At 36.5% G+C, this 14059-nt stretch overlaps 1 protein-coding gene and 1 pseudogene across 1 annotated transcript; both read left to right on the top strand.

Moving 5' to 3' along the window:
- The first annotated feature begins 7062 nt into the window (after positions 1-7062).
- On the top strand, positions 7063-9016 carry LOC100799594 (putative pentatricopeptide repeat-containing protein At1g77010, mitochondrial; annotated as a pseudogene).
- Positions 9017-11415: 2399 nt separating this feature from the next.
- On the top strand, positions 11416-13967 carry LOC102663822 (pentatricopeptide repeat-containing protein At1g43980, mitochondrial). The gene has a single exon (XM_006581541.4). It carries the CDS (start codon positions 11984-11986, stop codon positions 13874-13876), a length of 1893 nt encoding a protein of 630 aa, XP_006581604.1. The 5' UTR covers positions 11416-11983; the 3' UTR covers positions 13877-13967.
- The last annotated feature ends 92 nt before the right edge of the window (positions 13968-14059 follow it).

Genomic DNA, 14059 nt, shown 5'->3' on the forward strand with positions numbered 1-14059 from the left:
AGAAGACGCGTGCAGATGATATATACCTTACTTGTTGCATTAAGGATATTCACTTTTACTTTGAAATGACATGCATGCACGTGTGTATGACTGTTGAGTAAAACATATATATTTTGTGGTAGCGGCATCTTATAGCTGTTTCTTCTCCTAGCTACGTACTATATTATATAATTTATAGAGACCGGTTATTAGCATTGTGTATTATATATTCTTCCATTTTCCCGCTTTCTAGAAGTGACAACTGGTTCCTCATGACTTCACAGTTCACACATTCTGTGTTATAGCCTGTTGGAAAGAAAATTTAAAAAAAAAAACTTAAAATCTTCTTCGTTGACTTTATGAATGTGGATAGTTATCTTACGTGTGTCTCAGGATACATATATAGATCAATAAAAGAGAACGTGAGATAGACTACCACCGGGTTAATTAATTACTAGGGATCGAGAATAAATTCACAAAAAATAATGTTATGCATGCATCTCTTTCATTCATCAAATTGTATGTTTTTTGAGCTACAGCCAACAAACAGAACCAAACAATGATCAAGAAATCTAGCACCTATATATAATACTAAACAAATAAAACCTCTAGAGAAATATGATGCAACTCATCTAGAAGACTAGAAGTCTATTTATTCCAAGTCAAAACGTCCTTATTATTAATTTTTATAAATTGAAGGCAAAAAAAGTCATGAAACTCGTGGAAGTCATGAGAGACAAGAAAAACTCAATAGTTTGCAGAAGTGATAGAAAACTCAAAGAGAAAGAGATATAAAGAATAATGTTTCTCTATTGTGTTATTAATGATAATTGCAGTACAAGCTTATATACAATGATTAGTTGCTAACTGAATTGGGACACCTAACTAACTTTTAGTTGAAGCTAACCAACTACTCTCTAACACTAGCTAACCAACTAACTGTGTTTAGTTAACATAACTAGCTAGTGGTTAAGTACAATCTGTATATGCTAAGATCCCCCCTCAAGTTGAGGAATGAATGTCAATCATTCCCAGCTTGGAATGAAGAAAATGGAATGCACCTGGAGAAAAAGCTTTGGTGATGATGTCTGTTAATTGGTTGGCAGAAGAAATAGGAAGCAACTTGATAAGACCAGAGAGTAACTTTTCGCAGACAATATGACAATCAATCTCAATATATTTTATTCTTTCATGAAAAACAGGGTTGGCAACTATATGTAATGTTGATCTATTATCACAAAATAACAATGTTTGTTGCTAAAAAGGAATCCGAAGATCTTGAAGTAAAAAGGTTAACCACTGTAGTTCTCAAGTGACACTGGCAAAGGCTCTATATTCAACTTTAGAGGAGCTTCGAGAAACAATAGCTTACTTCTTGGATTTCCAAGAGATAAGAGAGGAACCAAGGTAAACTGAATATCCAGTGATGGATTTGTGAGTATCAATGCATCCAGCCCAATTAGAATCACCAACAGCTTTATTGTGTTATTAGCAAAAAAAAAGGCCTTAACCAGGAACAACCTTAAGGTACCTCAAAATTTTGAGTGCAACTTACTGATGAGCATCACTGGGGCTGGATACAAACTAGCTTAAATGTTGGATTGCAAAGGTTATGTCAGGTGGTCTAGTATTGGTAAGATAAATCAATCTTCCAATGAGTCTTCGAAAAGAAGATGCCTCTGATTCAGAAAGGGAAGTGCCAGATTGTTGATGTAGTATTTTACAGTAATCTATTGGAGTGGAGACAAGTTTTGAGCCAATTATATATGCATAATTAAGAATATCTAGTGTGTATTTTCTCTGACAAATACTAAAACCAGCAATACTGCGAGCAACTACAAATCCAAGGAAGAATTTAAGGTTGCCAAGATCCTTGATCTCAAAGGTAACATCTAGCTACATAGTGATGTGTTTGATTTCAGCAAGATCATTTCCAGAAAGGACTATGCCATCAACATAAACAACTAGAACAGTGATAGATGAACCTTGATGCATAGTAAAGAGAGAATAATCTGAAACAGATTGGTGATAGCCCTGTGAAATAAGAAAAGTAGACAATCTGGCATACCATTGTCTACTGGCCTGTTTAAGGTCATAGAGAGACCTTTGCAGCCGGCATACTTGGCCTGGTTTGGAAGCTTTCATTCTAGGGGGGAGCACCATATAGACTTCTTCATTGAGATCACCATGCAAAAATGCATTGTTAACATCTAGTTGCTTAAGGTGCCAATTTTGAGTTGCAGCTATGGCTAATAGTATTCTGACAATGGTGATCTTTGCAACTGGAGAAAGTGTCCAAGTAGTCTTGACCCTCAACTTGAGTATAGCCTTAAAATTTGATATGAGGGAGACAATTTATCATATGATAAAACAGAAGAGGGGGGATTTCTTATACCTGAAGAATGAGAGGTCATAGTTGATGCAAACTTGGTTTGGAAGTCAAAAAACCTTTTTGGTCTTGACTTTGGTCTATCAGATCTACGAAGTTGAGGTTGGTTCTCTACTGAAGATGATGTGTCATGAGTTGAAACATCAGATTCAACAGATGCAAAATGGGAAATAGATGATTCAGACTCACTATGAACTGACGTGGGAGGTTGTAATGGAGCAGGAGAATTATCATGGTAAATGAAAGGAGGATGTGATAAAAGATGAAGATCTGTAGTGACACTAGAATCATCAAAGTATGGAAAATAATCTTCATAAAAAACAACATTTCTAGAAATTTCAATGGCTCTAGTCTTAAGATTGAAGGTTATATAACCCTTTTTATGAGGTTTAAATCCAAGAAAGACACATGGTAAAGCTCTTGGGTCAAGTTTCTTTCTGTTTGATGTAATGGTACTGGTGCAACAAAGACAACCAAATACATGAAGTAAATTGATATCATAGGACTCATTATACAATCTTTGATATGGTGAATCATTAGCAAGAAAAGGTGTAGGTAAATAGTTAATAAGAATGACAACATGTAAAAGAGCATAAGACCAAAAAATAGATGATAAATTGGATTGAAAAAGAAGGGATCAGGTTATATTTAGCAAATACTGGTGCTTTCTTTCAACAATACCATTTTGTTGAGGAGTCTCAACATATGATGTTTAGTGCACAATACCAGTAGTAGCATAGAATTGATGCATGATAAATTCTGTTCCATTGTCCGACCTAATTATTTTCACTTTGGTTTCAAACTATCTCTCAACAAAAGCAACAAAAGTTTTCAACTGTTTTTGAGTTTCAGTTGTTGAGGTCATGGGAAAAACCCAAACAAATCTTGAAAAATCATCTACAATGGTTAAAAAATATTTGTGACCATGAATAGAAGTTACTAAGCAGGGCCCCCAAATATCAACATGTAGCAAAGAAAAAGGAGTGGAGGCATGAGAAGTACTCAAAGAGAGACAATTTTCTTTGTTTAGTCATATGACAAGTTTCACATACAAAATATTTAACAAAATTCAAGATAGAATAATGTTTCTGCATAATTTGCAACCTCTCATGAGAGGGGTGGCCTAATCTGAAATGTCATACATTTATGGACATTTTATTACAAGGGTGAGGTTTATTACAAGTGGAAATGGACTAAAAGACAATATTCACAAAACTGACACAAGTCATAGACCTTGATGGAATCTTCAATTTGTAAAGTCCATCCTTTGCATCAACTATACCACTCATCTTCTTGGTGATTATGTCTTGTATTAGACATTTGTCAACAGAAAAAATTAGTTGGCAACGAAGAAACGAAGCAAGCTTGGATATAGAGACCAAGTTGAAAGTAAAGTGTGGCAGATATAAGACATCATAGGGAAACAAGGAATTAGTAAGTTGTATTGTTCCTGAAAAAGTGGTTGTGGTTTGTTGGCCATTTGGAAGTTTAACTACAATGGGAATAATTTCTCTGTAGGATGCAAAATATTTCAAGGATGAAATGACATGATCAATGGCACCAGAATCAAAGATCCATGTCACTTGATCATGCTTGCTAACAACACAAAATAAGGGTAAAACATTACCTATAATGCAATGAGCTTTAGAAGAAAGTGTACCAAGTTGATTCATGTGATGAGAACCATTGTTTGAAGTTGAAGGCTACTATTGCAATAGATTTAGCAGAGTTTGATACTACTATGAAGTAAGCTTCAAGTCATTGGTTTGAGTTTCATGTGCTTGTTTATCAGTATTCTCAGAAGTGTTTACCTCTGTAACTATATTATTAATTGTAGCTCCTTGTGGTTTGTAGAATCAATGGCCAGGAGGGTAGCCATGTTTCCTATAACACTATTCAACAATGTGACCAGTGATATTGCAGTAGGTACATACTTTACCATTATTGAAATTGCCTCTGCCTGCAGAACTCCCTCTGCCAAAAGAGCCACAAGTGCTTGCTCTACCTCCTCTATTATTTGAAAAGTTTGTAGGATATCCATGTTTCTTAAAAAAATTCTCTACAATGTGATTATCCCTACTACAATAACTACAAGATACACTAGATCCTGAAGTTGAATTGGCTGCATTAATCATGCTCATATTTTCTAACAAGTTTGTTATACAAATTGTCTTTGTTGCTGAACTGCATAAGAAAATTCTTTAGCTATGGTAGGTAAAGGATCCATCATGAGAATGTTTGATCTAACATTGTTGTATTGGTCATTTAATCCTCTCAAAAATTGCATCACATGATCTTGCTTTTTTTCCTTTCCATTACACTAGTGAGAGCATCACAGGAACATTTTGGTGTGCATGTGCACATAGGATCAAGCCTGTAGCTTTCTAACTCGTCCCAAATCATGCACAATTTTGTAAAGTGATCAGTAATAGAATTGTCACCTTGCTTGATTGAGGCCATGTCTTGCTTCAATTATGAGATTCTCAACAAATCCCCTTGCAAATATCATGACTTCAAATCTTTCCATATATCATGAGCATTGTCCATCCACAATATACTCTGTAGTATTGAAGGTGAAACTGAGTGTACAAGCCATGACACAACCATATTGTTGCACCTTTTCCAAGTTGAATGAAGGTAATACGGGCTATGCACATAAGATGCTTGATCTTGAACCTGTGTTGCACTCATGATGAACACAATAGGATATGCGAAACAACACTAGTTGAAAATCATGAAAACGAAGAAGAAGGAAGATAGATCGAGTTGTACAACAAAGCTCTTCAGTTGAAGAGCTCTGATACCATCATGAAACTCGTGGAAGCCATAAGAGGCAAGAAAAGCTCAATATTTTGCAGAAGGAGTAACAAAAAACTCAAAGAGAAAGAGATGAAGAATATGATTCTCTCTATTGTGTTATTAATGATCATTGCAGTACAAGCTTATATACAATGATTAGTTGCTAACTGAATTAGGACAACTAACTAACTTTGAGTTGAAGCTAACCAACTACTCTCTAACACTAACTAACCAACTAACTATGTTTAGTTAACATAACTAGCTAGTGGTTAAGTACAATTTGTATATGCTAAGAAAGAGACAAATTGTATTCCCTACTGAGTGGCGTAAACTGCCAGCGGCCAAATTCTGCGGAATTATTTGTTGTGGTAATTTGGATTTGTTACTTCACAATCACAACTATGTATATGTCGTATGCTTTTCATTCTAACTCTGTTGTTTTTTTTGCTGAATTTTCCAACTGTGTTGTGTTCCACGTGAATGATGTGTTTTTTATTATTATTCATGGTTATGGTTCATTTATATATTATATTACTTTTATGGCACCCTTGCTCTATTTAAATATTTACTATTTAGGATTAGATGCTCGGTTCAGAGCGAAAAGAAGTAGAGGAAATTAGTTAATTATTTTAAGTAATTAGTTTTTTTAAAAAATTAATGATATGAATAAAATAGAAATGTTATATAATTTTTAAGTTATTTTTAGAAATTTTAATATCAAATTATTAAAGTAACCATTGATTTCCTTTTTTCTCTATTTCTTCTTTCCAAAGGTAGATTATATTAATAAACTCATCATTATTTGTTTTGTCCAAAATTCATCAAAGTAACGCTCAGCTTGATATATCATGATGTAGATTTGGGCCCAACCATTTGCCTGGCTCAAAAACTATCCCAATTAAGCCGATTGTTTATGAGGTCACTCGCTCTCTCGACCCACCCACACACATATCCTTAAAAAAGAATTTTTCTTATGAAAAACTATAAGAGGAAGGGATAATGAAAAACTAAACAATGAAAGAGATAATAATCCTCACTTTTTCTCTCCGGTGCTCTTCCTTCCTTCCTTCCTAATTTCATAAAAACAAACAGCCTAAAAGAGGAAGAGGTGAAGCAATTCATCAATGTAGATTATTTCATAATAAGAGGTTTGCTGTATTATGAGATTACTAAGCAATTTTTTGTATAAGTAAATAGTTTTCTTAACAAATGTACTTACCACACTTTGAAGTATTGATTCTCAATATTTTGTTTTTCATTTATATATATATATTCCTTAACATTGGATTCAAATGACAGAGCTTGAGCACCAATTCACCAAAGGAAAGAAAGCTTGTTCTGCAATTTGGGATTTGAACTCTGATGCTATAGCTGGTTTGGAAACTGCAAGTATAGACTGTGATGAAATAATGTGGTAGGAAATGCAAATGATAGTGTGTCTTGACAGTTGGCACGCCGAAGCATGATTGTTACCTCAACCAAAATTACTCAATTAGGGGAGGGCTACATCTAACTATACAGTTGGATTCTCAGCAAAATATTTATGTGGAAAGTTGGTTTAATAGGATACTTTTGCTTATTTTGGGGGTGTTTTCATTTGGTCAATTTTGTAGCACGTTCAATGGTTAATATATATGCCTTGAAAAATAAATATTGTACTCAACAAATTCCCTTCTCCTCTCTTCCTTTCCAAGCGGCCAAGGAGGCACCCCCTCCCCTAGGGACCATTTATTTTTTCTTTTCCTCAACCACTTGTAATATTTCTACTATTCAATTCATTATACTCCGTATTAACGATTTGCTAAAAAGAATATATGTGGAATTCTGAACACTTGGTTTTGTTTATATTTATTAGCCTCACGCAATGTCTTTTTAATAATGCAAAAAAATCCCCAAAAGATACAACATATTATTTTGCGATAAACTCAGGTGACAAGAATTGACAGAGAAAATAATTTGTTAACTAATATCACAGAGAAAAGAGAGAAGATGAAAACAGAACAGAAGAGAGCCAGAGAGCTAATATGTTTCACGAATCATGGTAAGAGCATGAGAGAGGGACATATATTGTTTTAGAAAAAGAAAATGGAAGTCTATTTTTTATTATTGGAAAAAATTTGCCCAACTAAAACCTTAAATAGATTAAGTTAAAACATCAGAAAATAAAGGTTAGACTAACTTAAAACTTATCCCAAAAAAACTGTATATAAAATAAAACTATTTTTAGTATTCCTTGTTTAATCAATGTGCGATATTTAGAAATTGCACAACACGTTCAACCCGTTAAGTTATAGGTAACCAAAGTGTATAGATAGAGAAATAAGGAGGTGAAAATGGTCACAGAATGTGTATGTGGTTCATTGGTATGGTATTGCATGGCCTGGCACGATTGCTTCAATCCTGGTCTTCCATTCGTGAAGGGAGGCAACTCCACGTGGCATTCCTTATAACCGGCATCCTAAACTCCTCCGTCGCCGTGGCAAATCGGCTTCTCCAGCTATACTCACGCTGCGGCCATCTCCACGATGCGTCCCACTTGTTCGACGAAATGCCCCAAACAAACTCTTTCTCTTGGAACTCCCTCGTCCAAGCCCACCTCAACTCAGGACACACCCACAATGCCCTCCACTTGTTCAATGCCATGCCTCGCAACACCCACTTCTCGTGGAACATGGTCGTTTCCGCGTTTGCCAAGTCCGGACACGTCCTACTAGCCCACTCTCTCTTCAATGACATGCCCTCAAAGAACAACCTTGTCTGGAATTCCATAATTCACAGTTATTCCTGACATGGGCATCCCAGGAAAGCGCTGTTCCTCTTCAAGAGCATGAACTCGGACCCTTCACAAGAAGTGCACCGTGATGCCTTTGTGCTGGCCACTTTTCTTGGCGCTTGTGCTGACTTGCTGGCTCTCGACTGTGGGAAGCAAGTCCATGCTCATGTTTTCGTTGATGGCATGGGGTTGGAGCTTGACAGGGTCTTGTGCAGCTCGCTGATTAACTTGTATGGGAAGTATGGTGATTTGGATAGTGCTGCTCGCGTTGAGAGTTTTGTGAGGGATGTGGACGAGTTCTCTTTGTCAGCTTTGATATCTGGTTATGCCAATGCCGGCAGAATGAGGGAGGCGAGAAGGGTTTTTGATAGTAAGGTTGATCCATGTTCTGTGCTATGGAATTCGATTATTTCAGGTTGTGTGTCCAATGGTGAGGAGATGGAAGCGGTGAATCTTTTCAGTGCAATGCTTAGGGATGGTGTTCGGGGAGATGCGTCTACTGTTGCTAATATTTTGAGTGTAGCCAGTGGTTTGCTTGTTGTTGAACTTGTTAAGCAAATCCATGTGTGCTTGTAAAGCTGGGGTGACTCATGATATAGTGGTTGCTAGTGCTCTGCTTGATGCCTACTCCAAATGTCAAAGCCCTTGTGAAGCTTGCAAGCTGTTTAGTGAGCTCAAAGATTATGATACCATTTTGCTTAATACTATGATCACTGTGTATTCTAATTGTGGAAGGATTGAAGATGCTAAGTTGATTTTTAGTAAAACCTTAATTTCATGGAATTCAATTCTAGTTGGCCTAACACAGAATGCATGTCTAAATGAAGCGTTGGATGTTTTTTGTTAGATGAATAAGCTGGACTTAAAAATGGACAAGTTTAGCTTTGCCAGTGTTATCAGTGCTTGTGGCAGCAAATCATCCCTTGAACTTGGTGAGCAGGTATTTGGTAATGCTATCACCATTGTGCCTGAATCTGACCCAGATAATTTCTATCTCCCTTGTCGATTTTTACCGTAAATATAGTTTTGTTGAGATAGGGCAAAAAGTTTTTGATGGAAAATACTGTAGTATCTAACTTTTTAGTAGACTTAAATGATCTACGCACTAGTTCAAAATGACTTTAAATCAAAAAAATAAGATGAATAATTTTTGCAGATAAAGCAAAAAATAAGTAAATAAGTTGGTTTATAAAATCCGTAAATCAAACCCATATAACTCGATTTTATTTTTTTTTTGCAAATTAACCCTATGTAGATCAAGAATTAAGAATTAAGTGGAGCAAAATTCAATTGTTCTAGGTTACGTGAATTAAGATTGTAGAAGATTCGTTTCCTCTTGTTCTTTTTTTTTTTAATTACTAGCGTGTGTTTTTATGAAAAGAAAATAAAAATTGTTGTAGAAAATATTTTAAATTTAAATTACTTAACAAATGGGCATAGGCTACGGTGGACTACTTTACTTTGTAAGTGGTCCATTATACACTTTTATTAACTCACCCTCAGAGATTAATCAATCAAGGTGCACAGTTTTAATATACATCATTTCTTACTGAAACTTCTCCCATTTTCTTCTTCTTTGTACTCTTCATCCCTCTCCCACAGCCTTCCATGGCCACTCTGCCGTTCTCCACCAGACATCACTCCCCCCCCCCCCCCCCCCGCCCCCCTCTTTTCTCAGTTTCTTCTTTGGAAGGAAAATAATATATATAGTAAGAAAGGGGATTACAAAAAGGTATAGTAAGACACTATACTCCATATGTGAAGCCTCCCAAGAATCATTATCCCAAAAAAAACCCTCTCTACAAAAAGCACCAAAGGCTACTCCCACTGTCCCTCCCTTCATGAACACAGTAAAGGATTAGTACACCATGTTGAGTAAAAAGTGCCCGACTTGGTGCCATTTTTGTACAGAAGCCATTGCCAAGATACATTTTTAATCCTAGCAATTATGTTTCGCATCACCACTGGCTCCCCTCTGAAGATCTTATTGTTTCTTGCTAACCATATATTCCAGCAAGTGGCATGCCAAAAAAGGTGTTTCATCCTGCGAGCCTTGAAGCTTCTAGCCATAGAAACAATTTGCGTATATAGCTGTTTGATATTCTGTGGACAAACAAAATCAATTCCCAGCCATTTGAAAATTTATTTCCAAATGCTTTCTGCAGTGGGGCAATGCAGGAATAGATGATTAAAATCCTCTATAGCACCTTGGCAGAAAGTGCATGATTGTTGTAGTTGCTGGAAAACAATACCACGTTTAGATAATTGCTCACAAGTTGGTAATCGGTTCAGCATCGAATTTGCCCATAATTATCAGATCAATCTCAAAATCCAAAATAACTCGACATGAATCAGCCAAGAAATTATACGCTGATGCCACCGAAAACAAGCCAGAAGGTTCGAGACTCCATATCCATTTATCTGTAGAATAAATCTGCGGTCTCACATTTTGAATAGTCTCCCAAAGTTCATAGATATCGCTTTTGTGGAAATTGACTCGCATGTCGGACATCATCTCGAAGCTCCTGAATATTGCCTTCAAAGCCCACAGATTAGCCATATCTGGATCTCCCACAATAATTGAATCATCTGCGTAGTGTAGCAGGGAGAACTGTACATTTTCTGCCACTTTAAAATCTTTAAAAAAACCCAATTCAGAGGCTCTGATAAACAAGCCTGCAAGGCCTTCTGCCACCACCAGGAATAGGAATGGAGCAAGGGAAGGCGCTGCCGGACGACGAAAGGTGGGAATGATGGCTACGGAGACGCCGTCGGAAGCGTCGGAAGAGGGGAGAGGAGGGAGATAAAGCGAGCGGAGAAAAGGGGTGGGACAGTGATGCCGCCGTCGGTTATCATCTCCGACGACAACGCACGGTGGGCAGCGGCGGAGGATGGGAGAGAGGGGGTGGAGAGCACGGAGAAGAGGAAAATGGGAGAAGTTTCAGTGGGGAGGGGTATACTAATACTGTACACCTTGATTAATCATAGGGTGAGTTAATAATGTTTACACGGAAGCAATGGCCTAACAAATGTATATAATACAAATATGTTTAAATACTTGTAATTTAATATGGTTTATTTTTTGTTTTTGTAAAAAAAAAATTTTTAAGTTCGTAAAATGTGCTTTTTTATTTTTGATCTTTTAACTTTAAATTACTTAACAAATCTATCTAATCTAATACAAATAATAACCGAAAATAAATAGACAAGAGGAATGATAGAAGTTTTCTTTTAAGGACTGTTAAAACAGTCTAATATATCTGAATTTTATCTCATTAATTATTGTGATTACATAAGAATTAGAACAGTTGGTAAATTACATTATTCTTGCATAGTATGTACTATTATTAATAATTATTAAGGATGAGTTTGATTCGCTGAAAAATAAAAGATTAGATATTATACAAATATTTATTTAATTTTTGATATTTTGATTTAAAAAATGATCGAAGGACAATATAAAATAAAGAATGATGAATTGAATAAAAAATTTTATCATCGATGAGGACGGTCTTAGGTGCTGGCATTGGACACCGAGGATCATATGAAATGTTGTTTTTTCTCTTCTTACTCATTAATATTTCTTTATTTCAATTGTTAATTTATTCAAATATTTTTATCGTCAATTTTTTTTCTTTTATTATACTTCTTCTTCTTTTTTTACCAACTCCAACAAAATTGTGTGTTTTTAATAAATCAAACGCACCATAACAATTACAAGAGTTACTACGGTCATTATGTTCATTAAATGTGTTAAAGGAGGATTATATAATAACTATGGTTGCTCTCCTCTATTCTATTCCGTGTAGCTTGTGACTTGTGTGCCAAATTAATAGAACCTCCTCTATTCTATTCTGTCTAATTTTCTAACAATAACACCTTGACCTAGAGCTTGTGGTATGATGGTATCAATATCAAGAAGGGTTGGAGCCGTACCCTTAAATTTGATGAAGCGTGTGATTCACTGTTTAATTTTGGAGTGCCTTCGATAGCTCTCAAATGTGCCTGTGGCTTGTAGTTGTGGGCGTGGCATTAGCATTTGCATGTACCCATTATTGAAGCAAGCGCAAGGTCCTTACCCTTCTCTTTCATGTTGCTCTCTCCTCCTAAACCACTGTTTATCTCAAAAATCCCTTAACTGTGTCAAAATCGTGCATGCCCACTTCCTCAAATTGGGACTTAACACCTACACATATTTGGGTAATCGCTGCCTCGACCTTTACTCTGAGTTCGGCCACATTAACGATGCACTGAAGGTGTTTGATGATATTTCCCACAAGAACTCCACTTCCTGGAACATTTGCCTAAAAGGGTTGCTCAAAAGTGGCCAGCCTGGCAAGGCCTGCCACATGTTTGATGCGATGCCTGTTAGAGATGTCGTTTCTTGGAATTCCATGATTTCGGGTTATGCTTCCTGTGGGTATTTAAGTCATGCCTTGGAGCTTTTTGTTGAAATGCAAGGCACCGGTGTGAGACCAAGTGGGTTTACTTTCTCCATTTTGATGTCACTCGTGTCAAGTTCCCCTCATGCTAAGCAGATTCACTGTAGGATGATCAGAAGTGGCGTGGATTTGGATAATGTAGTGCTTGGGAATTCGTTAATAAATATTTATGGGAAGCTTGGTCTTGTTGAATATGCTTTTGGTGTGATTATGATTATGAAGCAGTTTGATGTTATATCTTGGAACTCTTTGATCTGGGCCTGTCATAGTGCTGGACACCATGAGTTGGCATTAGAGCAGTTCTATCGGATGAGAGGTGCTGAGTTGTTACCTGATCAGTTTACGTGTTCAGTGTTGATGAGTGTCTGTTCTAACTTGCGAGACTTGGACAAGGGTAAGCAGGTTTTTGCCTTTTGTTTCAAGATGGGATTTATTTATAATAGCATTGTATCCAGTGCTGCTATTGACCTCTTTTCCAAATGCAACAGATTGGAGGATTCTGTCCGGCTATTTAAGAAACAAGATCAATGGGATTCACCTCTATGCAATTCCATGATTTCAAGTTTTGCTAGACACGATTTAGGGGAAAATGCTTTGCAACTTTTTGTGCTGACCTTGAGGAAGAATATCAGGCCAACAGAATACATGGTTAGCTCTCTCCTGAGTTCTGTTTCGATTTTCTTACCAGTTGAAGTGGGTAATCAAATCCATTCTTTGGTTCCTAAATTGGGTTTTGAGTCAGATGCAGTTGTTGCCAATTCACTTGTCGATATGTATGCTAAATTTGGGTTTATTGGTGATGCCTTGAATATCTTCAATGAAATGAAAATAAAAGATTTGGTATCATGGAACACTATAATGATGGGACTGACTTACTATGGCAGAGTGTCTTTGACCATGGACCTCTTCAGGGAATTATTGACTAGAGAAGGCATACTACCAGATCGAATAACACTTACTGCAGTTCTACTAGCATGCAACTATGGGTTATTGGTTGATGAAGGAATCAAAATATTTTCCTCAATGGAGATGGAATTCGGAGTAAAACCCGGAGAAGAACATTATGCATGTGTTGTGGAGATGTTGAGTAAAGCTGGTAAGCTCAAAGAAGCCATTGATATCATAGAAACAATGCCGTGTAGAACTACCTCTGACATTTGGAGGTCAATTCTTTCTGCATGTGCAATTTATGGAGACTTGCAAATTATAGAAGGAGTTGCAAAGAAAATAATGGATAGGGAATCACAGACATCCTTACCTTACTTGGTGTTGGCTCAAGCATATCAAATGAGGGGTAGATGGGATTCCATGGTTCGAATGAGGAAGGCTGTGGAAAATAGAGGTACTAAAGAGTTCATTGGACACAGTTGGATTGGAATAAGAAATAATGTGTACACTTTTGCGTCAAATCAATTACAGCATTATGGTGGCAAGGATCTATATCTGGTGTTGAATTTACTTGTCTGGGAGATGGAGACTGAAGGTTATGTCTAAAAATTTACTTGTATAGACCAAAAAAAAAGGAAAGAAAGTTGTAGCAGTTGGCAAGGAATATGAATGCTGAATTGAAGTGAGTTATAAACTAGACTGATAGTGCTAGGGGAGGGGGGAAGGAGGCAGAAAAAATATATAATTTAGCGGTTGCAATCTACAAATTATATCAATTCTTTATATTAG

The sequence above is a fragment of the Glycine max genome, chromosome 6, assembly GCF_000004515.6.
Source record: "Glycine max cultivar Williams 82 chromosome 6, Glycine_max_v4.0, whole genome shotgun sequence".
Lineage (NCBI taxonomy): Eukaryota > Viridiplantae > Streptophyta > Magnoliopsida > Fabales > Fabaceae > Glycine > Glycine max.

Excerpts from the sequence above, each read along its gene's own strand:
- LOC102663822 (XM_006581541.4), top strand. The coding sequence starts at position 11,984 with ATGTACCCATTATTGAAGCAAGCGCAAGGTCCTTACCCTTCTCTTTCA.